The sequence below is a fragment of the Chanos chanos genome, chromosome 1, assembly GCF_902362185.1.
Source record: "Chanos chanos chromosome 1, fChaCha1.1, whole genome shotgun sequence".
Taxonomy (NCBI): Eukaryota; Metazoa; Chordata; class Actinopteri; order Gonorynchiformes; family Chanidae; genus Chanos; species Chanos chanos.
Genome location: NC_044495.1, coordinates 4,664,554 through 4,690,637, shown reverse-complemented (window position 1 = coordinate 4,690,637; position 26,084 = coordinate 4,664,554). Strand labels below are relative to the sequence as shown.

The 26,084-nt window shown below is 43.0% G+C and overlaps 1 protein-coding gene across 1 annotated transcript; it reads left to right on the top strand.

The window, feature by feature from the left end:
* On the top strand, positions 1–26,084 carry bahd1 (bromo adjacent homology domain containing 1). Its single transcript, XM_030779531.1, has 7 exons — positions 1–30; positions 15,633–17,285; positions 22,891–23,264; positions 23,749–23,908; positions 24,581–24,660; positions 25,243–25,334; positions 25,769–26,084. The coding sequence occupies exons 2-7, from the start codon at positions 15,653–15,655 to the stop codon at positions 25,953–25,955; spliced, it is 2,526 nt and encodes an 841-aa protein (XP_030635391.1). The 5' UTR covers positions 1–30; positions 15,633–15,652; the 3' UTR covers positions 25,956–26,084.

Sequence of the window (26,084 nt, the reverse complement as noted above, 5' to 3'; positions counted from 1 at the left end):
TGCCAATGCCCCACACAGGAAGGTGAGACGGTGAGTGTCGTCCACAAATTTTCTTTTAACTTAAAAATTCTTTTGAAGCAGTGTTGTTTATCATTGTGGATAATGTTGCGCTGTGTAGCCCACAAATTGCAAAGTTACACCATTTGTGACATTGTTTTTTTGTCATTTGCAATATGTTTCTGTATTTTCGGAAATTCTTTGAAATTGCGTTAGCTCTCTTTAAACATCGTTTAGAAACATTACTTTATGTGGACTTATAATGGAGTGATGGAAGCTGAGCACCAAGTTGTTTTGTTCAGTTTCTTCCACTGAGGTGACAAGGCTGAGTATCCTTCCACACTTATGGTTCGTCTTTCTTGACTGGTTTTGTAGTGGTTATTTGTTTGTTTGTTTGTTTGTTTGCTTGCTTGCTTGTTTTAACCACCGCGACGCTATATCTGTTAGGATGGCTACGTTTCATCTTAATTGGACGAATACAAAATTGTGCTTTGTCAGTTTTATCTAGTGCTTCAAACCGAGTGACTGTTTGACACATCGGGTCTAGTTGTTCCTCTTCGAATGAACTAGAACTTTGACTTAAGCTTTCCTTTTGTCGTTGACACTCTGTCGTTGCTTTCGGGAATTTAAATGCAGCGTTTAAATTGTGTTTAACAGTCACTCTTGTTTGTGATAGACAATTGTCCCGTTTGTCTTCAAACTTTGCTTAGGTATGCAGGTAACACAAATATCATCAAATTTCCCTCTGTATCGTAACGGTTCACCAAGACCTCTTGGGAGATCGGGGGAAACAAGGTTTTGGCGACCCTACCCAGAAAACCAAGTCTATATTTGTAACTGATCGATTTTCTGCCCGAAGTGTCTTTAACGATTGATTCCGTTGTTTTTTAATCGTCAGCAGCCTTTCATGTATGATGTTTTTACCTGCGGCCAGACTGTTGCCGAAAAGGTCGCAAATTAATAGCACAATGTGTTGAACTGTTAAAGGCCTGGTGTTATTTGACACTTTGAGCAGGTGGTCTTGATGAGTTCGGTTTTGAAGGGCGCATATTGGCGAGTGATACAAGCTACGACAACCCGTATTTTACTAACAACTCCCAACCCCATTGTAATACCGCTCCGGAATGTTTATTATACCGTTGTAACATGTTTATGGTCGCACAGATCGACTGTACTGAGTAGCTATCTTATAAACGTGAAAGACGGAGGAAGAGAGAAACGTTCTGGATTCGTCCCGATCGGAAAACTGAGAGATTCTATATGGGGATGGACGGAGATTAGTTAACACAGTGAAGTGCCAGTATCCACAACGACAGAATAATCTATTGATTTGAGTGTGTTCAAAAGGTGCCGTAATGAAAATATGATACCTTGGATTTGTGAGAAAAACGAAACTGATTTTTTTTTTTTTACTGAGCTGGGATGGTCAGCCCGCACAAGCACAGTGAAACAGTACAGATTAAATAATTTTAAAAAACGGATAGTGTTTAACATCAAAGAGGACTTTAAACAGAAGATTAAAACTTCAGCATTTTATTGAACATGGAGTTGTAATTGATGAAGAATTTCATAGGCTTTAATTTTCATCAAATGACTCATCCAGCTGACACCGGAATTGAAAGGTTTTGGTATGAGTAATTTAAAAGAGTGTCCCTGTTAACCATCAAGTGGAATCTTTAAGACTGAGGACATATAAGACTCCAGGACATGAAGCTCTACCATGGTGGCAGACTGAACATTACAAAGTCCTGAATTTTCCATATCTCTCTACCTTTTGTTTACATGATAAGGAAAAAATCTGAATTTGATCGCAAGTTAGAACTCATTTTTGACTTTCCACATTCTTCCTTAGTCTGAAATAATAGAATAGTTCTTTCTGCACAGTGGTGTTTTGACACTGTGCTCTGTGTGTGTGTGTGTGTGTGTGTGTGTGTGTGTGTGTGTGTGTGTTTTGAGGATGCAAGTTTCATTTTCAGCAAAACCAAAGTGTCGGTAGATATCCGAAACCAGTGCTTTTCCATCTTAACTTCTATGAATCAAAGATGCAACCATTTAGTTCTTGCACACACTTACTCTACCTTTCAGTTCTTAAATCATTTGAACTCAGCCTCTGGTTTTGGATGCTCAATAGCTCACCCCCCTTTTTCTGAAAAACTGAATGTGGATGTCTGTGGTCGCTGAAATAGTGGGATATCCTAGTTCTCTAAAACTCTGATAGGTTCCATATCCCCTCGGGACCACCCATCAAAAGGATAGTTTGTAGCACGTGGCAAGATTCGTTTGTAATAGCCGATACTCAGTTAGAGACTCTACTTGTCAAAGGCTTAAGATTAGTATAGAACGACAATATTTAGAACGTCAGGCGAATGAAAACCCTGAAGTTAAAGCCAGAGTTTGTAAACATGTGGCTTTGGAACACAAGCGGACGCGTTTGTTTTTCACGGCACACAGAGTGAAAGCGGGCTGACAGGTTTTTTTTTTTGAGTCCTTTTGGGTATCTTAGGTATTGGGTAAATATCTGGTGTGATACAGCTGAGGTGAGAGTTGTCGTGTATAAGCAGAGGCATTAGGACACTGTATGATATAACACAGTGCAGTGTGTTCTGGAAAACACTGCAGAAAAGGAGATATTTTCTGATGGTAACCCTTTCTTTACATAGTAAGACCCTCAGAGTGATGGTTACCTTGACACATGCGCCGTGACGGACTTAAAAAAGAAAAAAGAAAAAAAGCTAACTTGAAACGTTATTTTAAATGAAGTCATGATCATCTCTTGTGAGTTTAAACTTTGCCTGAATTTGTAAAAAACGTTCTAGATTCAGTCAAGATCGTGTATTCGGATAAAATTAGCTGATTTTGTTTTTACTGTGTAGATTCCGATATTTTTGTCGTCATTTTGAAATTCTTGCTTTTGTGATACTGATGCTTTAAAAGAAAAGAAAAAAAGAAAGAGCGCTTATTCTCCAAGAGAAGGATACATTTGCAGAGATTTTTTTTTTTTTTTGCCATGTTACTCCTACATGAAGACTATTTTTAAAATACACAGAGTGTGTCAGATCAGCTGTGCGTTCCTCTCTCTCTCTCTCTCTCTCGCTTTAGTCAGTCTGTGTTATGGTCATTGACAGCCCTCACTTGGTTGATCTTTACAATTTTAAATCACAGCGATTCCAAACCAAAAAGAGAAATGAGAAGTTAAAACAGAATTAGCTCGCGTCATGCTTTGAGGAAAAAAATATCATGTTGTAAAAGAAATAAACCTTCATTGAGCTACAGAAGTCTTGGGACAGCGGGACATCTGTGTGTTGTTTTGGGCTTTGTCTTCCAGCACTGTGTGATGTGATGTGATACAGCGAGACCAAGTCGGTTAAAGTACAGACTGTCAACTTTAATTCGAGGGTGTTTTCATCCATATCAGATGAACCGTTAAGAAATTGACGGCACATTTTGTCCGTGCCCCCCACCCCCCCCCCCCCCTTCGGTGATGTGTTACAAGAAACGTTTTTTGAACTGACTCCACAGCTGTGTCCTGGGAGGCAGGTGTGTCTGTGTCGTGAGTACGAGCGTAAGACAGCGGTTCGGCCTTGAGACTTGGCTTTGTGTGTGTGTGTGTGTGTGTGTGTGTGTGTATTCGCCTTTGGACACCGCTGTTAGGGTAGGACCACATAAAGATTCAAAGCAGTGTCAGTGCGCGGGAAGCTGGCCATCAGGAGGTGGAAAAAGCAGAATAAATCAAATGGAGGGGTGGCTGAAACGTTCAGCCGACCAAAACGAACTGTTTGGTACATCGTGAACTGGCAAAATGTACAGAGACGAAACAACAAAAATGTTTCACCGTCCAAAGCCTTTTGGAGCCTGCTTCTTCTTCTTCCTCTTCTTCTTCTTCTTCTTTTTTTTTTTAACAAGCTTTGTTATACACTTTGTGCAAAATTGTTTTCTGCACAGTGGGGTGGAATTTCCAATGAGTATGTCTTTGTGAAGTATACAAGTTTTTTCTTTGTGTGTGTGTGTGTGTGTGTGTGTGTGTATGTACATACGTATAGATGGATGGATGGATGGATTAACTGACTCAGTGATTGATTTACGTAGTTCACGTCAGGTCTCTTTGTGATATATGCCTCTTTCTGCTTGGATTTTCTCCCTCCCTCTTCTGTCAACCGCTAATGAAACAAAACCTAATCCTACATCCTGGAGACTGTTTGTTTACTTTTCTACTGTGCCGTGACGCTGATTATCAGACGCAGCATAACTTACATGGTTCGTGTTCGCGGTTCCCTCCTCCCAGCCCCCCCCCCCCCCAATCCATCACAACACAAATGCACAGATTAGTGTCTATCATTAAGCCAATCATCTCTGCTTTTTTTTTTTTTTCACAGATGGTTATTAGCGAATGGACATTAAGACTAATGGGCCATAACCTCCTCATTGTGGATAACACAGACTGTGTATGGATAACTGTCTCATCATTAGCTTCATTGCACAAGAGGCGATGATTTTTTCCATTTTTGAATTTGACACAGGTCACGGTACGCTCAGTGCCTTCGATGTAACTGTAACTGTAATTGAATCAGCACACACGCACACGCACACGCACACACACAAAAAAAAAATTGCAAATTTGTACTTCACTGTTGGAATATTGCTTACTGAGGCAAAAACTAGCACACGGCTATCATCGGAAAAAAACAAATTGTTAAAAACCTCCAGTTGGTTACGGTCCCAACGTATTTGTACTTTGTGCGTGGGAATATCTACATCCTGCAGTTTGAGGTCATTGACTGAATTTCAGAAGCATGGAGCTATGACTCACGGTCGCTGATAACAGCGCTCTGGAGTGGCGTGTCGTTGGCGAATACGGTATTTTAATGTCGTACTGCTCACTGGCGAAGTTTCTTACCCAGACATCGCTTCTTGTCCCCAACCGCCCCCCCCTCCCCTCAGACAGCACTGTCTGTGCTTTAGTTGTTGTGGATCAGCAGTGACGTAATCCCTGCGATAGGTAGCTCGGCTGATCTTATCAGAAGAGCAGCAAACTTTGCTTTGACATTAGCGAAACTGCAACTAATTTGGTCATCGCAGAGGCAAATTCAATTTGATTAAGAAACCTTCGTATTTGCCTAGCGAAAGACTCCATCCGGTGTCTGCTTCCTGCAGCGTTATCTTACACAGGTACGTAAGAGTCCTCTTCTGTCTTTAATCTGGTCACAACCCCCCCCCCCCCCCCCCCCCCGGCGGCCGAGGTTTCTTCAGTTTTGTATGAGGAATGATGCCATTACACAGGGTTAATATCATGGCCCGTGTGTTTATACCTTACAGAAGACTGTCTTGGTTATTTTCGGCTTCCGCATGTGTTTCAGGAGGGTAATTTGTTTCATATGGCCAATCATTAAACACATCTGACACAACCTTAGGGGGTGCCAGATCCGCAGCTGCGAAGTTTACTGGTCTGTTAGGAGGACGAGGAACGCTAAGGGAGGGGGTCTGCGTGTGGCGAATTGAGCGGGGTCGGGGGTTGAGGGTGCGGGGTGGGGGGGTGATGAGCCGGTGGTGGCCTGGTTGCTGGAAACGAAATCAGCTGCTCTCTCCTATCTACAGCTGCATTCGATGTGAAGGATGAAGAAAGAGCAGACCGCACCCCCCCCCCCCTTCCATTATCGCTGTGGAGTGTTTGTCCAGAGAGGACAGGCCAGCTTATTCATGTCGATCCCGGACTCACGTTGTGTGTCTTCCACCTCGTCTCTCTCTCTCTCTCTCTTTTGGAGTGTGGGCGCCCTGTTTCCGTGCCCGGAGCATGTGGCTGAGAGCGAACTTCAAAGTCAAAGATTCTGGATGCCTCTCTTGCATATGAAAGACGGCTAAGGCTTCTGCTGTTTTTTTTTTTTGTTTTTTTTTTTTAAGTCTTTATCCTCGCTCGAGTCCCGTAGCAAACCCATCCGCCACGTGTTTTTGAAAATTGTTGAAAATGGTTAGTGGAGTTGACATTTAACTGGAAATCTCCACAAGCTCGGAGAAGAGAGTCGTCCCTGTCTTCTTCTTCTTCTTCTTCTTCTTCTTCTTTTTTTTTTTTTTGTTTTCCTGGGCATGCTGCCCTGTATCTCTCATCTCTTTGAAGACAAGCTACACAACAGCTTACAACACTTCCTGTGCCATGTCCTCTTAGATCAGAGGTGATAAACTGTCATCTGAACGTCGGTAGCAGAAAGACCAAATTATTTAAAAAAAAATCCCTCTTTTATGCATCCATCTCACACTTTTTCCATCTGAATGTTTTTAGCTCTTTTTTTTTTCTTTCCCCCCAATCATTAGATGTTTTACTTTCTGATATGTGCATGTTAAGGTGTGGTGCTGGCGGACTGTGGTATGTGTCTTGTGATATTAATTTGATTAGTCAGGCTAATTAGAGTGCAGCCTTGTTGATTTCCTGTTCCGTGGTGCTTTAATGCGTTATGAATTATCTGTTCATTTCGGCATGCGAACAGCCTGTGTTACTAGGCAATCTAGCTGTGCTTCCTCTTAAACATTTCCCTTCGCATTGTTTGCAATTCTATGCAAATATTATCGGTGCAGTTCGAGTTGCTTTGAGCAAAGGTTTTATTTATAAGCCCAACTGGTGAAAGAGAAGACTCATTAATAGAGCTTAAATATGTCAGCCTTCAAATATATTTACCTTGCTGCGGGATAAAAGGAAAGCCCATCATTTTGCTGCAGTACTAAAGGAGGAAAGCAAATTGCTTGGATTTCCCTTATTCAGAGTGGCACAGTAAACTAAAACATTTCTGAGCAGCTTAATTCGCCGTTGCTAAGTTCCTCCTGCACTGCATTCTTTCTGCTGACTCTGATGATGTCTCTCGTTTGAAGGCGATTCATAATGACAACAACACATACGGAATATACGTGAACATTTTTCCTGCATTACGACTCTGTTGTGTCGCTTTTTGGTGTTTAAACTTGTTTTAAAGAGACGGTTTGCGTGTTCACGATAAAAAGCTATCGAAGTAACGGAGAGGGATTGAAGACTTTCTCACGAAAAAGAAAAAGAAAAAAAAAAGTAAGAAATGGCATTGCTTTAAACTCATGAATATAGTGTTTAACAGAAAATCACAGGTATGACTATGGCGCTGGTATGAAGTCCTTTTTAGGAGACACTTTGTGTTTTTTAATGTCGAATTTTGGATGAAGCCGCTGCACAGATTTGCTCTGAGCGTCTGAAACAGCTCGGAGACGACCATCCTATTCCGCCTCACAGGACGTCTCTCACGAGATGGAACACAAGTCGGAGAACACTCTCCTCCCCAGCCTGCGTTTTTCCAGACCCTGAGAGAGCAAATCATCCTCAGGGGCATGGGATTGCTTGGGAAAAGGTGCATTAATGACTGAATGAGTCACTTTTTTGGTGGGGTGGGGGGAGAGGGGGGAGGGTAAAGTGGCTGAAGTTCTGTGTAATTCTCAGGGAGAGAGAGAGAGAGAGAGAGAGAGAGAGTTAGTGTCAGTGTCTGGTGTTGTGGAGCAGCCAGCCCTTGCAGGCTGGTGACTCAGTGGTTTAGCATGATCACCCGTTCAGCGCCACAGTGTCGATACTGTATGGCTACTCCCCCCCCCCCCCCCCCCTTTCTCTCTCTCTCTCTCACTCACTGAGCGCAGATGGGCTGTGTATATCTGTCCAGAATTGTTGGTTCTCACTAGTATGATATTATGCAACAATGTGTGATATGACAAGATGGTGTTGTTATGGCAGGACAGGAGTGTGACACTGGTTTTTATTTATTTATTTATTTATTTATTTGTGTCGTGTCGCACAAAGGTCACTTAGTTGAATGACATAAGCATCTATTTCCTGTTATTCCAATCACACGACACCCAGCTGTGAGACACATGAGTCTACACTGCAGTTACCCTAAGAGGCATGTCTGTAGTCGAATGTTAATGGGTTTGTTATTAGCATCTTGCTGACTGTGGCCCCATATAAATTAAAGCTACATCTAATCTCAGTGGTTTGTTTAGGTCTTGCCTCGAGAATCCAGGAAACGTGCGTATCATTTCCTCAACTCACACCACAACCAAAGGGGCTCTGTTAATCTCTCTGCGAGGAAGAGTTACTAAGCAACATACTCGTTTTGTTTTCTTCTAACAGTTTGCACAAGCAATGCAGACATCTCAGATTCAGACAGAGATTCGAATGGAGACTTGTCAAGAGAATTACTGGTTGTGGGTGTGATTTTGTGGTGTCACTCTGCTGTGCGTTAGTCGGGAGCAGATTTCAGGACCAGCACGACTACACTGTGTATGTATGTGTTCGCCCTGGCGACATTATCTTAGTTCAACTCACGAGACCAGTGTAGTTACATCACGGCGATTCATTTGGAAATGTAGAAATGGATGTGAAAAGTCTTACAGCATTTCAGTTTCTCATCTGTTTGGCTCAGAACACTGTGAAAATGTAACCTTTGCTCCTAATGGAACTAGAGAGGTTTTGATGCGCCGCTTTACCGTGCGGCTGTAACTCAGCCAGCTGAAGCCTCCCGCTCAGGCGGCTGAGTTGATCTTATGGCGGGTGGAGTGTTTGCCCTCTTGCCACTCACATCGGCGAGACTCTTCAAACGGCACTCTCGATTATCACCTCTGACAGGTCCACAAAGATTCCTCCACAGGATGAGTAGCTCTCATTTAAATGACTCCATCTGATAAGAGGGTCTTTGTCAGCCACAATCAGTGTCACCACACAGCTCTTAGCTATTGAGACACATCATAAACTATTTGGCTCTGTGCTTTATTTGGTGGTTATAGGCAGAATTTAGCAATGGTTTCGCTGTGTACATATAGGACTGAGTAACAAATTGTCCCGCCGGGCAAGGCTCTTTCAGCTGTGGTTATGATTTTCCAAAATTGATTTAACAATCAAGTTAAATCATGCGAAAAACAAACAAACAAACAAACAGAGAACAAAAATCTTTGGTATGATAGAATTAATTGTGTCAAATTGATCTGCCATCTGAGTCTCACGGAATACAGCTTTGGGTACAGCAGTAGAGGTTTCTTATTATTTTAAGTTGTTTTCGTTTACACAGAGCCTAGGAGAGATCCGGAGAATTGTCACATAGGTCTCAGTGTAATTTCAGATGTGTAAATTAAGAGCCAGCTACAATTGTGATCATTGGAAAGCGACAAAATGGGATTGAACATACCTTAGTGAATTCTGGAAAAACAGTGACACATTTACATTGGTTTTTATCTTGACATTTAAGACTTTTTTTTTTTTTGGATTATTGAAGTGATTGCTCATTTGGAGGAGAAATTCTGTATTGGATCAAGTGAGACCCTCAGATTTGGTGCCTGGACGTCATTTGTTTAGACACACAATGCTGAGACAGTTTTTGTTGGTGTCCTGATCCATGCATCACTGTGGGGGGTTGGGAGGCTTCGGGCATGGCTGAGAGCTCATGACAAAGCCTAGTGTTAATTGTGCTCGTTCTCTCAAAAGGCCAGACAACATTCGCTGTGGATCGAAATTAGGACTATGACACAAAAAAAGTGGAGCAGCAATTATGTATAATCGGGAGATTTCAGTGAGAAACCTGCTGCCAATTTTATGAATGTAACATCGGAAGTCCGACTGGCTTTAAATTTAGAGAGTTCTTGACTCGCGGACAAGGGGAAAAATAACTTCTTTTTATCCCCATCTATCTCGACGGGATTCTTAATGGTAATGAATGATAAGAGGGTTTCAGTCACCAAGTGTTCATTACGTAATAAGAATAGTCCTGGGCAGTGGTCCCACAGTTACAACAACGAGAAATTCGGATCATACAGAGAAAATAATGTTAGGGGTTGTGTTCAACTATATTTGAATTTGAGTTTTCTCAACCCACATTGATTGGATTGTGCAGTCGTAATTACCAACTCATCTTTCCTGAAGTATCTGAGCCGATGCGTTACTAGCGAGGCGTCCCAGCGCAACAGCAGGTCGCGCGAATGCAGCGCATGAATATTATCTTGAGCATGCTACTTCGGAAGTAGGTCACCGCTTAAACGTGTCTTGCTGGGTGCTCTCTTCATTTCATTTCGAAATTGAGCATCGATATCCTGATATATACTGGAAGGCTCCGATTAATGCACGGATTCTGCGGTCGTATACCAAACAAAACCTATGGACACTGAGGTAAAATTAAGGATTTTCTAATCTTTTTTAATCTTGGTTGGGTTCTCTTGTCGCTCCACCAAAAGATTTGAAACATCATTTCTCTCAGACAGCATAGCTGCATAAAGCCCACCACTCACATCAGTCTGGTTGTAGAATCGACTGTATCTAGTGTCGAGAAACTGTTTCTTGATGTATTGTTGACATGATATCATGGTAAGCTTTGGAATTTTGGCAGTTCGATCAGACCAATGGCAACAGCTTAGTGTTTGATTCTCATGGCTGGCTCTCGTGGTTTCTCTAATTCTGAATGCCGAATGACATTAATTGCTCTTGATTGAGTTGCTAATGTCAGTTTAAATTCGGGCTGTAAATGCCTAATGTTTCCAAGTCGCATGATGAGGCTCGAGCGCGGTGTTTTGAAAGCAAAAATTCGAGTCTGTGATACGCCCTGTGTAAGCTGCGCCCAGCACGCGAAAGGTTTGCTCATCATATTTCCAGTATGAGCTTCCGCCTTTATTCCATGATTATTAATCGGAGTGCATGTTCACGTCTCTCAGTCACTCCGAAGTTTCTATTCATTTCGTTAAAATGTGGTCTTCCCTGACTCTCGTAGTGTTAAAATACCAAAGAACGAAGCCAATTCTCTCAAACTAACCGAGTTAATTCCAAATTATACGTCAGTGAAACTGGACTTTCGCGGCGTCTGACAGGCAAACCCGATTTTAGTCGGTGCATTATCTTCCCCGAAACACCCAGACAGGGACGATTCAAACAGTTCCTTTTCGACTAGTCTAACCCAAAATCAAATTTGCATATCGATAGCATTTGAGCACAGATTATGATGATATCCAACACAAACGCAGTGGTGAATTGTCGGAATGTTATCAGTATATTTGCCAGGGTGTCAAGTTATCAGTTATTCGTACATCCACCCTCAGAAGTGCAAGCCGACTGGCTTGTTTGCTCTTGTGAATAGAGAGTTCGAGAAAATAAACCTGTTTGGCTTCATACTGTTTAACACAACCTCCCCAAAGTCAGAAACAGTCAACGACCCCACAAACTCATATCTATAACGTATGTTATCAGGGATCTTATCATATATTGTAAACATGAGCTACCATTAAGCCTGTTAAAACGATTGGTTTCACTATAGCCTACATTAGGTCGTTATGCGTTTATCCATACGACAGTATATTAGTAATTTATTGTGTGGAATCGTAGACTACCTGTCCTTTGTATTACCAAACCAGTGCATAACGTGTGGAAAAAGTGCATAATATCTAGCATTATTGTAGTATTTAAGCATGTATCCACACCAATGACATAATTTAGACATGCATTATAACTGGTGTAAAGAGGAAAAATGTAACGCGGTCTGTGAGATTATCAAGACAATTTGAAGAAAAGAACCCGTGGCTGAAGATGTGGAGTCTAACTTGATTGGCCACACAGCAGAACACTGGCCTTGCAGACGTCAGTGCCGTTAAACGTCCTTTTTTCTTTTATTCGAGGTCTTAATTGAATATAGGCTATCTTTGTTTATCCGTTATTTTGAAATCAATCTAGTTAACCTATCCATGGCACTGTCGCCTCCTTAGATACTGTTGCTAACTTAGTCAAGCTTTGGTCGAGACACCATAGAAGCCAATGGGCAAAAACTGAGCGGCTTTAGACTCGTCTTTTTTTCTTTTTTCACGGTAATAGCAGTCGCAACTTCGTAATTGTTTATTTGTTTAATCGTTTGTTTGTTCTTTCGTGTGCCCACAGCTCTCATAGAAACACTCTGTCTTACTTTGGGGAAAACATGAAGAATTGAATTCTCTCCACACTTAAAGGGTACTCAGGTGTCTCCATGTATTATTCAGTCAAAATATTTTTCACGATTTTTAGATTGATTTGGGAAGGATATTACGATTCTCTGAGTAAAATGTACCCCAACAGCACTGTTTAACCATGACAGAAGCGAGGAACATCTACACTGCAAAATATTATTTCGATAATAACTACAAGTTCGGTTTTTTTCGAGCTTTGCAGCCAGGAAGCAAACAATTTAAATGTCCTGTTTGGACAGGCATTAGCCTACCGCTGTTATAAAGACACAAATTGAAGTTTTTCCCCCCTATGTATTTGACATACATCAGACTATATAGGCAGTAAAAGTCCAAACTGGCGCTCATTTGTATCCAGCCGAGTGTTTGTCGACGTTTTAGAGCTCGCATTGTTGCTCTTGCTCTCTGATTGGTCGAGTGATGTAGCCATGGGTAGGAAAATTGTTAAGATTGTTCTCTACGTAACTGCTGTTTTGATCAGGGTCGGGGGGCTATCAACATTGTTTGCCTGTTCTTTTGATGATTTTTTTTCCGTTCCGCAACCAGCTGACATAATGTAACCAATCAGTGGCTTGATGCTAAATTGACTGTTTGGAAGAATTGAGCTAGTTATAAAATAGAACAACTAGTTTGAATGTCTGGGGGGAAAAAACTGATGTAGGTCAAGTTGTCTGAGAGATATCTATTTTGCAGTCATTTTGTTAAATCCATCCACTTATATTTGTTTTCTCATTCTCTACCACATCATAGTTCACTGACTCAAACCGAAGACAACTGAAAATGATGGGGCTGAATTGGAAAATGACACAAAAACATTTTTGATCTGTATGGCGATTTTCCTGAGCACTTGAGGCCTTTTCGTACCTGTATTCTGTCTAACACAAAAAGAACATTTCAGGTTTGCTGTCCTCAGTATGTTTTCATTTACGCTAATACACATTCACTGGGTATACACTCTTCTTTACAGTAATTTACACCAGCATGTAATCTGGTCAGAATATCACCATTCTGCCCATAGAATGACATTCTCATTTACCTGTTTGTTGAGGACAGTGTCACAAGTAGGCCTATTGATGACAGCACATTGTGTGTTATTGTACGTGGAAGGAATGACTATTTAGAGATACAAAATGTAATCAAAGCTGATAAACACAAACACAGTCTTAAGGGTGTGTGTGATAACAAGTCACCCAGAGAGCGGGGAATAATGCATAGGAGTGGATTTGGGATACAGGTGGGTAGATCCTTCAAAACGTCATCAGCTTCCACATCAGCCTCCGAAGCAATCCAAGCCTTTTTTTTTTCCCGTCTCAAGGACGGCGTCTCCATTTATAGCACGTGGGGCTAAGGTTAGGAGACTGTCAATAGGTCAGAGCAGTCAGTGCTGAGTTTCATATGGAGCCAAAGGAATCGAAAATATCTTTTGATGTTGGATTGTCTACCGATACGATGTTCAACAGATCAATAGTCTTAACTAAGACCTCAAACATTAAGCATGAGTATTGGTTCAAAAATATATGTCAGTATGGAATCAGGAAGAATGATACGTCTGAGGGCCTCAGGTGCCTTCACCCCCGCCCTCCATAAAGGACAAGTACACAGGCACGTCAGCATTTTGAAGGATTAGATTTTTTTTTCTTTACTGGTCCAGATTTTACTTACCGTTCCACTACCTGTTTTCCAAGGATGTGAATTTTTTTAGCGTGCAGGTTAAATTAATCTAATTTGTTTGGATAATTAGGAACTCAAACAGAGAACATTTGTAACTGAGTCACACATTGCATGTTTTTTAATCAGCGGCGGCATTTTGCTTTGCATCAGTAATGAGGACGGATTCGGTATGATTCACACTCAGATGTTCCTCAGAGTAACACAGCACTAAAAGTTACCAAAAGTTTGTCTCTGTGTTTTCTTCAGCATGGCACGGGTAAAGGGATTTTTTCTTTCAATTCAAATATCATGAACTTATACATAGCGCCTTTGATAAAGAGGGGAATTGAAATACCTTTCTGGATATATGGTAGTGAGGAATCATCTCATTAGCTTGTCCTTGGCTACAGATAATCTTAGAAATAGCTTATTATGTAATGCTACTTAATGCAATAATTTGTCTTGGGAAAAGTCTCTCTCTCTCTCACTCTCTCTTACAGTTGTTCAATAAGTGTGTACTTTTCTAGCTCAAGGGGTGAGAGCATTTACGTTTAGGAGATGTGAAAAATCACTGAAGGTTAATCAGGGATGTTCTGAACGCAGCTCATTGTGTTACAGTCCTCATTAAAAGATGGACATAGCCAACTGTGAACCTGTCTGTAATAAGCAAGTTACTGTGGTGCTGTGGTGAAAAGGGTTTTTAAAATGATTACTGTTCAGATTCCATTTGACTAGACCAAAGTGTAAACAGAAGCATGTCTTAAATGTCTGTATATTCCTTAAAGTTTGCTCACCCGTTTGAACTGAAGCACAAAGTTAATCCGATTCTGGACATCTGTGTGATAGAAGAGGCAACACTGAAAATTATTGAGGATGGTGACATCTTGAGTTTCAAGTCAGTTTGAGATCTCTGTAGAGTTGTGGATGTAATGACACTTCGAGTTAAACTTGTGGGTCAAATTAAAGTCGAAGTAAAGTTTAGACCCATGTTCCCCTCAATGTTTGATAGAGAGAAGTGTGAGATTCTCAAATTTTGCATAGGATTTTTTTTCTTATCCTCTCTTTTCTTTTTTAATGATCAGACACAGCTTTGTCTCTGGTGATGCCCTGCTTTTCATGCTAGATGAAAATACCTCAGGATTAACTGAAGTTCTTCCAACAAAAATAACTGATTTTACTAGTAAGCCGGAAAATGGTGAACAGTTTAGTTAATCCAATTTGCAATGTAAAAAAAAAAAAAAAAAAATCAATGCAGGGACAGGCTGCAAGCTGGGCTGGAATTTATCAGTCATATTAAAATTAAACCCAGGAACTAAGCAAAAACTGCTTCTTCAGAGATAGAGAAGGTCTTCGTACAGAATTTTCATACCTGCTCAGCTGTAAGAGTGTCTTGCAGTTGGGTTCATAACGTTTGAAGCAATAAAATGACTGTTGGCATTTCACTGATTGTGCCCTGTCACTGCACCATCACATGGAAAGATCTGAGGGAGATGCAGAGTTATAGTGTTTTTATTGTCTTTTTTTTTTTTTTAACCCTCCTGTTGCATAGATTTCCAGATTTGTTGCTGTGTTCCAAAGAAATGTGCCACCTGCCACAAACAGTTTCCTTTCCTTTGCCAAATTTATGCTTTCTCAATAAGATTGCGTTGTTTGTTTTTTTGTTTTTGTTTTTAACAATAGCTTTTTCTCTTTTCTTTTCTCCCTGATGTGTCCTAAATTTCAGTCACGTTAAAAGTACTTTTAATTTTTAGAAATGTTTATGATTAATGTTTGTTCCCGAGTGTGAAAGAAGTGGCATAATGGTGTCATTCTACAGCATTTTGAGACTTAAGTCAAGTGACTTGACTTGTTTTATACTCTGTATTTTATTGCTTTATACTTGTTTTATACTTTGTGACAAATTAGAAGTCAGTCATATCAGAGCTGTTAGGCATGAAACATAGCCTTAAGCCCTAATTTCAATCATCCATTAAGGTACACAACTTCTACACATTTTAAACCCTGTCCTTGTGTCTTTGCAGGATCTCTGTGTTGCAGTGTGATGACCCATGCTGGACGGAAGGGGTCTTTGTGTAGATATCAGAGCGAATCCAGGGCCCAGGTTGGCTGTCAGACACATGCTGAAACAATGGGCAGAGGCTGGCCTGAGTGCCCATTACCAGAGAAGAAGGCCAAGGGGCGCCCCCCAAAGAAAAATGGAGGGAAAGAAGTGAAGAATTCAAGCTCAGAACAAGACAGGAAGCTGTATCCCCTTAGGAGAAGACAAGGTATGGGTGAAGTGGACGCCCGTAATTGTCGCGTCGTGTTGACCCGGCTGGAAGAAACCGAGACACAGTCTGCAGAAGGTTCTGGCAGCAGCCCAAAGTCTTTGTCCAAGGGTAACAAGAAACTGAAGAACAGACTTGATCAGACAAGGGTAAAACCATGCAAGTACCGCAAGAAGTCCGGAAAACCATGCCGGGTGAGCCCTGAACCAAAAAACCCCAAACTTGATGAATCTGCCTTATGCACAGCCTCTGTCTTTGAACCTCGTAAACGTAGACTGGCCTCCCTCAATGCGGAGGCAGTGAACAGCCTTTTGCTTGACAGGGAAGACCCTCAGCAAGCATCCAGACTTTCAAAGAAGCCACCACAGTCCCCGAAGGGAGAATGCTCCCTGTCTAAGGATGTGGCTAAGAACGGCGATAGCATGAGAAAGGGGCCGGATGGTCGGAAACGTTGGCGCGCGGGAGAGATGGAGCAGTGTGGACGTTCCAAAAAGCAGAAGAAGACCAAGTCTGAAGCGGAGGGCCTTGACCACTTGAGCCTCAACAGCCCTGCACCGAGACGTCTGGCGGGTCTTAACGCGGCCGCGTTGCTGAAGCTAACCAGCACCTCCTCCGGCGCCAAACGCAGAGGTAAGACCGAAGGGAAGCCCGGGGTCGGAGGAGCACGAGGGAAACTGCTGCAGGCGAAATCCTGCAGGCAGAAGCAGCACAATCCGCACCATCAGTCCGTGCAGCAACTTTCGCAAAGGTGCTGCGACCTCTGCAAGAAGGCTTTCCACACGGAGGCTTTGTGGGAAGGGACTGCCGGAAGCCACGGCTTCATCAGACAAGGGTACCAATGCAGTTCCTTGCTGGGGTATTCTCTGAAGCCCGTGAAGGAGGAGAAGACGGAGACCGACGTGAACCCGTGTTACTGCTGTTCCCAAGAGAGATCGGTGGAGTATTGTCACAGACTGGCGTTGCTTCTCGGCACAAAAGCCTACTCCGAACCCGAGGAACGTTCCGTCTCGTCCGTCAAAGGGTTCCTCCCGTCTCCGCACGCCTTGTCTCATCCCACATTGACCATCGGCGCCCACCCTTACCCCTGTTACCCCGGTTACTATGTTCACATCGCCCATCACGGCGCCTCTTCGCCACCCATCAGCAAGAGCCCGCCAGCCTTCGCCCCTTCCTCGGTCACCCCCATCACGCTGTGCCCCAGTGGGGTCCAGAGACCCAAACTCCTGCCCTCGCCCGTTTCTCACGCGGCCGGGATCCCCCACCCAGCTTTCTGCAGCTCCGTCGGGACCTGTTACGGAGACCCGTGCAGAATCGGTACCTGTGCCTACCGGGCGGCGCCGACCCTGATGAGCCGGAGCTGTTCGTACCAGACTGGGTGCTCCAGCTGCAGCCGCAAGATCAAGACGGGTAAGAGCGTATGCACATGGAATGGAAATGTGTGGTCTAATGGTTTGGTATTTCCCTAATAGAATAACCTCAGTGAGAGCTAATCTAGGACTAATACCACAAGTAAAACCCCTAATCTTTACCACGGTAAAATGCCAGAGTCTCTGGATTAGTTCCAGAGCAGATCTCACCCCTAGAAGAGTGCATTGAATTTATGTATTCAGAAACTTGTTTGTTTTAAAAAAAAACAGTTTTATATGCTAGTATTTGTCAATACTGTTACAAAAGTCATTACTGCGCAAAGCTATAAACATGATGTCCAGGTAGCCGAAAAGAATTTCCAAAACGAGATTTTCAGATATTGCATGAAATGTCTTTTGTCACAAAACCAAAATACATTTAGATATCTTAACAACGCTGACACTCGGGGGCTTTAAAACATAATTCAAAAGAATCTCCTGACTCCAGTTATCACACATCAGGTAGAGATGTGCATACCTTGAAAAGCAGGTTATTTAACAGGCTGTTTGTGATAGTTTCGCTTTCACTCCTAAAAGCTTGGAAGGGTGGGGCATGAATCTTTAAGCGGGAAGGGAGACTGTATTTTATGTCTAAACAGTACTTCATAATGTTGTGGACATGTTTTTAAGTACCGTATAGTGTAATGTAATCATTATGTCGACTCTTAAAAGGATATCAAATCAGAGATGTAATTCCCCCCAACTACACTTTTAGCCCCCCCCCCCCCCCAACTACTGTAACCAGACACACTGCCCATCCAATGTCAACGGTCCAGTTTCCCAGTCTATTAAAATTCAAGCATTTCTCTTTTCGTCATTTCATGAGTACCTGAACTCCGGCTCAACACATCTGGTCTCGTCAATATGGAACATTTTAAGTGCTGAGATCACGCACAGTCAACCAACCAACCAGCCAATCACAAGCCTTCCCTGCCACATTCCTCTAACATCATCAGACAGAAAATGAAAGGGAAAAAAAAAAAAAAAAAACCCTTCTAGGGAGATGGTTTCGTGTTTTCCAGGGATTACCACCGCGGGTTGAATTTCAGAGTGCAGGAAAGATTCTATTTCTCATTCGAAACCAGTTTACTCTCTGTTGCTCTGTCTGCGAGCATGCTCACTGGTGGCTCACTGGTGCTTTTGAATGTGAGTAATTAGCACAGGTGGGGAATGAGGGTGGTTATTTTCGTTGGCAGAGGAGACTTGAGCTGGCTGTTTCATTGTACGGTGCCAGCTGTCACATCCGTGCTGTCCCACTGAGGCTAATTGTCGTAGCTTTAGAAATAAAATCATGTTCCGTACATGCATGACGCTTCTCAGAATCGCCTGTAAAACACTAAGCGGTTTTTACAAAACCTCTTTACGTGATGACATTTAAGTGTTTTTTATTATTATTATTATTATTATTATTATTATTCGTTTAAGTGAGATTTAAATGTTAGTTTTGGTGGATATGTAAGAGGTCAGGAACCGTCATCTTTCCACAATCCAATTCATTTATTAAGAGAGTCTCAAAGCAGACATTTAAAAAAAAACGTAAATTAAAAAAATATAAATTGATTATAAAAATATATATATATATTTAGGGCCAACCCACCAGTAAAATTTGTTTTTCAGTTTTGCATCATATAGACGCACATTTGAGATCCTGCAGTGATGCTGTTAACCACATTAGCCGCAGACACCTACTATATATGTCAGAGCTGTGGCACTCTATGGGGCATTCACAGTCTCTTTGATCCTCTGTTGCATACACGTGATATAAGAGTGGAGTGTTACACTTTATTTACACGTATAATAGCATTAATACGCAGTTATCTCAGTGGTTAGAAATGACCCCTTTTTTTGCACACTTCACAGCCCTATGAACCTTTTTTTACGCAAAAAGATACTTTGCAAACGGTAGGTCATAGAGTGTAACACAGACCCGAAAGTGCTGGCGAAGGCAATGGAAAGTGATTACAGCTTCATTAAGACGGGTTTTTTTTTCAGCGAAAAATCAGATGCCATTGCTCTGTTTTTCAGGGGCACTGTGGAACTCGCTATGCATGGTCAGTTTTAATTTTTTGACTGCAGAGCTGAGGTTATGCAATCCCAGATTATCACGTGTAGTAATCTCTCTTAATCAGTCCTGTAATCTGATACCAGCAGGTGCTGCTCAATACGTGGCATGCCTTCGTAACCCCCCTCCATCCCAAATCTGTCCCTCACCATAGGTCTGACTACTGTTTGAAAGATTCGAGAGAAAGAGAGAGAGAGAGAGACACGTCACAGCTGAACGACTATGCTTAAACTGCGACCCCCCCCCCCCCTCATAGCTGTCCCCAGTGACCAGGGTACAAGGTCATTTAAGTTTGGGTGGGGTGAGGTATGTGTGTGTGTGTGTGTGTGTGGGGGGGTGATCTGTGGCTCTCTTGTGGTTAGCTTTTATTTTCGTGAGGGAGCAGAGCAATGCTGACCTCATTAACCAGCGTAATTACTGGGCAAAGCAGCGTGTCATGGCTCTCTCAGTGTAGACTGAGACAAATTGGCATTTGGCTGAATTCCATGGCCTCTATCGGACCCCTTTGACCCTCAGAGTGTGCATTGTTCGCCGAGTTAAATTCCCGGATTTCCGGTTGTATGCGCGAGCCGCCTGCATCGTTTCGGTGAAGAGCCGCGGGGGGATCAACCGGTAGAGATTTGATGTCTGTATATGTCAGTGTAAGAGATCACTTAAACTACAATTTCCATAAAAAAGAGTGATATTTAAAAACTCTAGTACCCAGTGAGACCTATTAAGTGGGCAGCTCATGCTTACACTCAGCCCTCAGGCAGTTTGAACGCTCATTATGGAAAGATCCTACTCTTTTTCTGTGGATGGCATCACAGGTTTAAATCAACGCTGTGCAGTGACAGGGAAGATGAAAATACCAATGCCTCCGCTTGCTCTGAAAGTACATATCATCACTTTCTCCTTTGCTCCGCTAACCTGATATTTGTCCCCATATACACCCGGTCCTTAGTGACCCCCTCAGACAAATCAGATTACACCATAAACAAGCGTATGTGACACCATGGTGTCATGTGAACACATGAGACTTCATGCATCCATGCTGCTGGTCCAGTGAAGGGGTCGGGGGGGGGGGGGGGTACATTAGTGTATAGTCTTCTCTGACTTTTGCCTCACAAAAAGTCAGGGGTTTTTTTGTTTGTTTGTTTTCTGTTGCTTGCTTTTTGTATACATGATAAATGTCTTGTACCATGAAGACCTTTTTTTTTTTATAAAGTCAGTTGAAACCACGTCCGAGATGAAAACAAGAGGAAAACAAGGTGCAAGACTTTCTCTCGTGTCCTGTGAACTAGAAAGTGGTTGAAAGAGAACTATCAGGAAGGGCAGACTTTTACTGTGATTAGAAGGAGAGAAAGAAAGAGAGAGAGAAAGAAAGAAAGAAAAAGAAAGAAAGAAAAAGCATTTCTGATGCTCTACATTTGATGTTTTTTTCTAAAGGTTATGGGTCAGCCTGCCATTATTTACCGTTTTAGGTTTCCATGAAAGCATCATGTTTTTCTAATGCTGTCGTCCCTCAGAATTATGGGACATTTTGCAGTAAAAGCTCTGACTCTGAACTCTACCGGCTCTGGCCTCATTATAGCAGTCTCACCCCGATCTCCTGTGGAGTTACAAGAATCGGATTTAACGAGGAGTTTCATTTAACACCCCTGTTTCGGTTTTCCTTGGAATGTCGAGGACAGGCTTGGGCTTTTCGTCATCTCGCCGCCTGCCGACGTTGATTACCGGCACCCTGAGAACAGTTTATCCGTTAAACATTATGTTGTAGTGTCGTATTGACGACTCAGGGTAAAAAAAAAAAAAAAACAGCAGCCGAGGGCGCTCGTTCTCGGGGTAGTTCGCTGTCTCGGCCTTTGCAAAGATGCTTTTAAACAGAACACTTCATTTGGAACAACGGAAAATATCAACACAAACACAGTAATGTACTCATTCCTGGGCAGGCTCAACGTAATAACAATAAGACAACGCGCAACTGTTTTCACATGCCCGCGGTGCATGCTGGGAAAAGCCGTCTAGTCCTAACTATGCAGTGCATAATAGCTATAAAAAGCTTTACAAGATCAGTTAAACAGCCATATTATAGGGTATTTAACGAAAGCTTGTGTTATGAGAGACGTTACCCTTTATGGTAGTTGTGTCCATTCCAGGGGTTTGGTGTTCTTTTAGAATAAACTGATGTCAGTTTCGGGGCATCAGGCGTGTATGAACATTTTCCCATTGAAATTGGTCCTGTTTATGTTTTTGAGTTTGGGCGAATCAGTCTTACGAGAGGTTTGTCAGGAGCGCGGGTTGCGCCTGGTGTTGGGGGAACGTCTAATTACTGTGAAAGGTGCATCCTATTGAAGTGTCCCTTGCTGTTGACTTAACAAACATGATTTAAGGTTAAAAAAAAAAATGCCCCTTTGACAGAATGGGTCAAAGCTGCTGATGCGTCTGTTCCTAGTTTGACTTGTTTGGACACCAGCAGTTTTACATGGACAGGCTCTAAGCACTGCTCCACTTAGTTTCGCTCACTTGTTGCTCATCCCGTAATCCTTTTAGTAAAATGTCAGAACTGCAGAAATGACAACACAGTCTTGGATGCAGCGTGTGGCTCGTGAATAGGAGGTTTCTGAGCTGCCGTATTCAATGTGTGTAAGACCGTCTGTGACGCAAAACCACAACCAGCCTAAACATCTGTAATAGGAGGAATTTATCCAGTTATGTGACAGTTAATCCAAAAATCGCTATCCACGTTTTTTGGGTTTTTTGTTTTTTTTTCTTTGTATGTTTGTTTTAATAGGGATTAATCTCTCGCACTGCTTGGATCCTTTGTGAGTTGTATGCTTAACATAATTAGGGGGCTTTATGCAGAAGCTAAGCAAAACAAATGGGCGTGGGCGCACTGTCATATCTCTTCATTTTATTTTTCTTTCTCTCTTCCTCTACATTCTCTGTAAAGGGAGTTTGTTAGCCCATGAAACCGTATGGTGGCTTTTTCATTCAAATCTGCTCACTGCTATGTCACGCTAAGGTGCCACAGATCGTTGTTTATTTGTTTGTTTGTTTGTTTGTTTTGGTTTCGATTGTATGAACTCTCAAGGGCCACGGTCAGTCCAGCGTTGCGTATTTCGAATGAATGTGTTTCAAAGCCCATATGCGACTGAGCCCTCTGACTTGCTATGCTCATTTATCACGTCATCACAGAGCTCTCAAAAGTCACGAATTGCCAGATTCTCCGAATAATTTGGATCATTCTGGTCATCCTCTCAGGACGCGGAACACATGTAGTAAATGGGTTCATCCCGTAAACCAGACGTCCAGTGTAATGGCTTGGCTCTCCTCACTGCTACTCACAGCTTCACTCATTCTCTGTCATTTATATGGGGCATACAGTATATAGTTTACATGTTTATGCAAATATGATTTTTTTAATTTTTTTTAATTATGGACATTTATGTGGGCTTGTATTTATGCACTGCTTTAAAACTTCAGTGTCTGTTCTTCCTTGTATTTCACCGTCCGTCCGCTGCTGTTTTAATAAACTATTGTTTTATCATTCCCCCTTCTGCAGAGGACTGTTCATATCCGCTGGAGGAGCACAGCCCATCTATCCCAGTTTCCCCTGCTCTGCCCCACTCCGTCTGTCCCATTCCGAGCGTCCCTCAGGCCACGCAGTCTGTCCCCCACCTGCAGCCGCCCCTGTCCGATGCCAGCCAGCCTCAGGGACAGTTACGGGTGATGCGGGAGTGCCCGCAGAGTGCCAAGCCGCCCGGCGGCTCTCGCTCTGCCGTGGGGAGCTCCGCTCTGTGCCCGCACATCAAGCAGAGCCAGCTGGTACCCAGCCAGGGCAGCGTGGCCGCCAAGCAGCCCAAGATCAGCCGTCGCCGGGCAACCAACGGCTGGCTCCCGATTGGCATGCCGACCGAAAAGGAAGTCTTCATAGTGGTAGGCGCTCAAACTCAAGCCCCTGTCCTGGGATGTTCTCCACACACACACACACACACACACACATACACACACACACACTTGATTAGCTGAGTGGGCTTTCAGCAGTGACTGGATGTGCAGACGTTTTCTGCTGCTGAAACTCAAACTTTTGTTTTGTCTTATGAGTAAAATTCTACGCAGTGTTTTTTTTTTTTTTTTTACTTTGGTGAGAGGTCAGAGAACTAGACATTAAGAAAAAAGTGTAAAACATTGCATAATTACAAAACACAGGTAGCTAATTATGGGAAGTAAGTATACAGGCAAGTGACGTGGTATTAAGAAAGATTTGTACATAAAAGTAATACATGCATAAAATCTCTCTACTGGCACATTGTATGCAGTAACAAACTGCGACAGACGTAAACACACTTTAGCGTGTTGCAGCGTATCTGCTCTATCAAGCACGCTCCAAATGATTTTCCTGTTGGGCGATTTGGGACAGGGGGAAGAGTCTCCCGCCTTACGGCAGTGTTACGAGGGCGTCCAGAGGGACGGGGAGATCATCAGGGTTCGAGACACTGTGCTGCTTCGCTCCGGCCCCAGGAAGAAGTCCCTCCCCTACGTGGCTAAAGTCTCCGCCTTCTGGGAGGATCCCGATTCGGGTACGCCCAGTCAGTTCTGGAGGTTCTAATGTTACACGGTGGAGACTGTTTGAAGGAGTAAATTACACTGGCCCGTATAACACTTACGTTAGAAAGACCAGAGCCACACACCACTAACCACCTTTTATTTTGTGATCAAATTTTTGTTGTTTTTAAAAAAAGATGGATAGTGTACAAAATACAGCAAACATTAGAAAAAAACACTAACCACCTTTGAAAGTTGTCAGAATTCACTGGGTCAGTGACTGGCGGTAATTGTTTAAGTAAATGGGCAACAGCAGTCATTTCTCTGACTACTTTGCACCGGTCGGTTTCATTCACAAACATGAAATCCAGACGAATAGCTTACCATGACAGAAAAATAAATCTTATTTCGATAATACCATGTCTTAGCATACCTGCCAACATTCTCCAGTAGAAAGACTGATTTACTACAGCTCATGTAAGTGAACCTCAATACGTCTACAGACCAATTCTCCCCAGGCCGTTAGCTCCTGTTGAGATTGTTTTGCCCGATAAGTAACATAGACTGTAATTGGAGCGTTACAGATCTTTGGTAATCGCTGACTGTGTCGGTCTGTGTTTTCACTGGGGTTTTTTTTGTTGTCGTTGTTGTTGCTGTTTTCTTTTTTGTTTTTTTTTTTGTTAAATGTATGTTTTGCTCTTCCCCAGGGGAGCTGATGATAAGCTTGTTTTGGTACTACCGCCCAGAACACACTCAGGGGGGGCGCATTCCCAGCATGCACTGCGAGGTAAGTCAGTCGTCAGCACAGTCCGTGCCAGTGTGCCGCGTGGCCCGGCCCGGCCCGGCCAGGCTCGGCCAAGGCCAGCCTGGCTCTGCTCTTCCGCGGGGGAGACAAACGTATAAACATCTGACTTCCTCTGATTCTGAACGGCAGGAAGAAACAGCCAGCGGCAGGCTCCCTGTGGCGTGTGATGTTCAGGGATTACGGACATTGTTCGCGGAATATGTTTAAAAAAGAAATAAAGGAAAAAAAAAAAAAGGGGGCTACACAACTCATGACTCATGATCGCTCTTGCCCTGAGCTGTTTTGGAAAAGCGTAGACCAGTTACATTTTCCCAATGATGTCAGTGCACCGCACTTCATCAGCACTGATATCTTATTCCTGAGAAACATTCAGAAGAGCTTCTCTTAACATCACGGGCACTCCTCTGTTTGAATGAGTGGCCCCGGTCTTATTGTAGTTTTAATGACGTCCGATTGGCTGACCTCTACAAGCTCCTTTTGTATCTGATTGCATAAGAGAACATGATTGACGCCCCCCCCCCCCCCCATTTTGTGATCAAATTTGTGCGTTTTTTTTTTTTCCAGAATGAGATTTTTGCTTCGCGGCATCAGGACGAGAACAGTGTCGCCTGTATCGAGGATAAGTGCTACGTACTGACGTTAGCACAGTACTGTAGGTGAGTCATCGCTTGTACAATCAGTCTCATAAAGTTTAAAATAATAGTGGGTGATTGATAGGTGGTTAAGTTGGGAGAGAGGAATCGCTCGTTTTTCTATAACGTCTAGAGGAGACGAATGTTAGTCACTGTATTGTGTGAGAAATACACACGTGATTGAGCGTAGATCTGTGTAGGACTAGCTTTTTTTTTTTTGCTCTGATGTGTCAGATGTTCATGTCATGTCTGTTCAGAATATGAGAAGTCCTGAAAATTGAGTAAAAAACGGGGGTGGGTGGGTGTGTGGGTGGGTGGATAGTTTAATTGGGGGAAATCTCTGAAAATCCTACAGTGGCTTCGAGGAACTTGCATTCTTGCTAATTTGCATAAAGGATGACACACAAGCATGTTCTGAAACATTATCTGGTATTTCTCTCATGCCTCTGTGCCTTCAGATTTTGTGCCTTGGTGAAGCGTCAAGAGGAGGGTCTCCCAAAAAGCGTGCCGATGGTGCCGCCCTCTCAGGAGTACGCTGTCCCGGCTCACCGTCGCGTTCCCGAGAACGTGGACCCCGAGCTCGTTTTCGTCTGTCGCCATGTTTACGACTTCCGCTACGGCCGTCTTCTCAAGAACCTGCAGTAACACCAGTGAGCAGGGGGCAGCTCCACACACCCCCACCCCACCCCACCCCATGCAACATGGAGATCACACACTGGTATCAGAGCCCAGAGCGGTCAAGAGAAATTCACGGTCTTTACGGTTGTGGTCCCC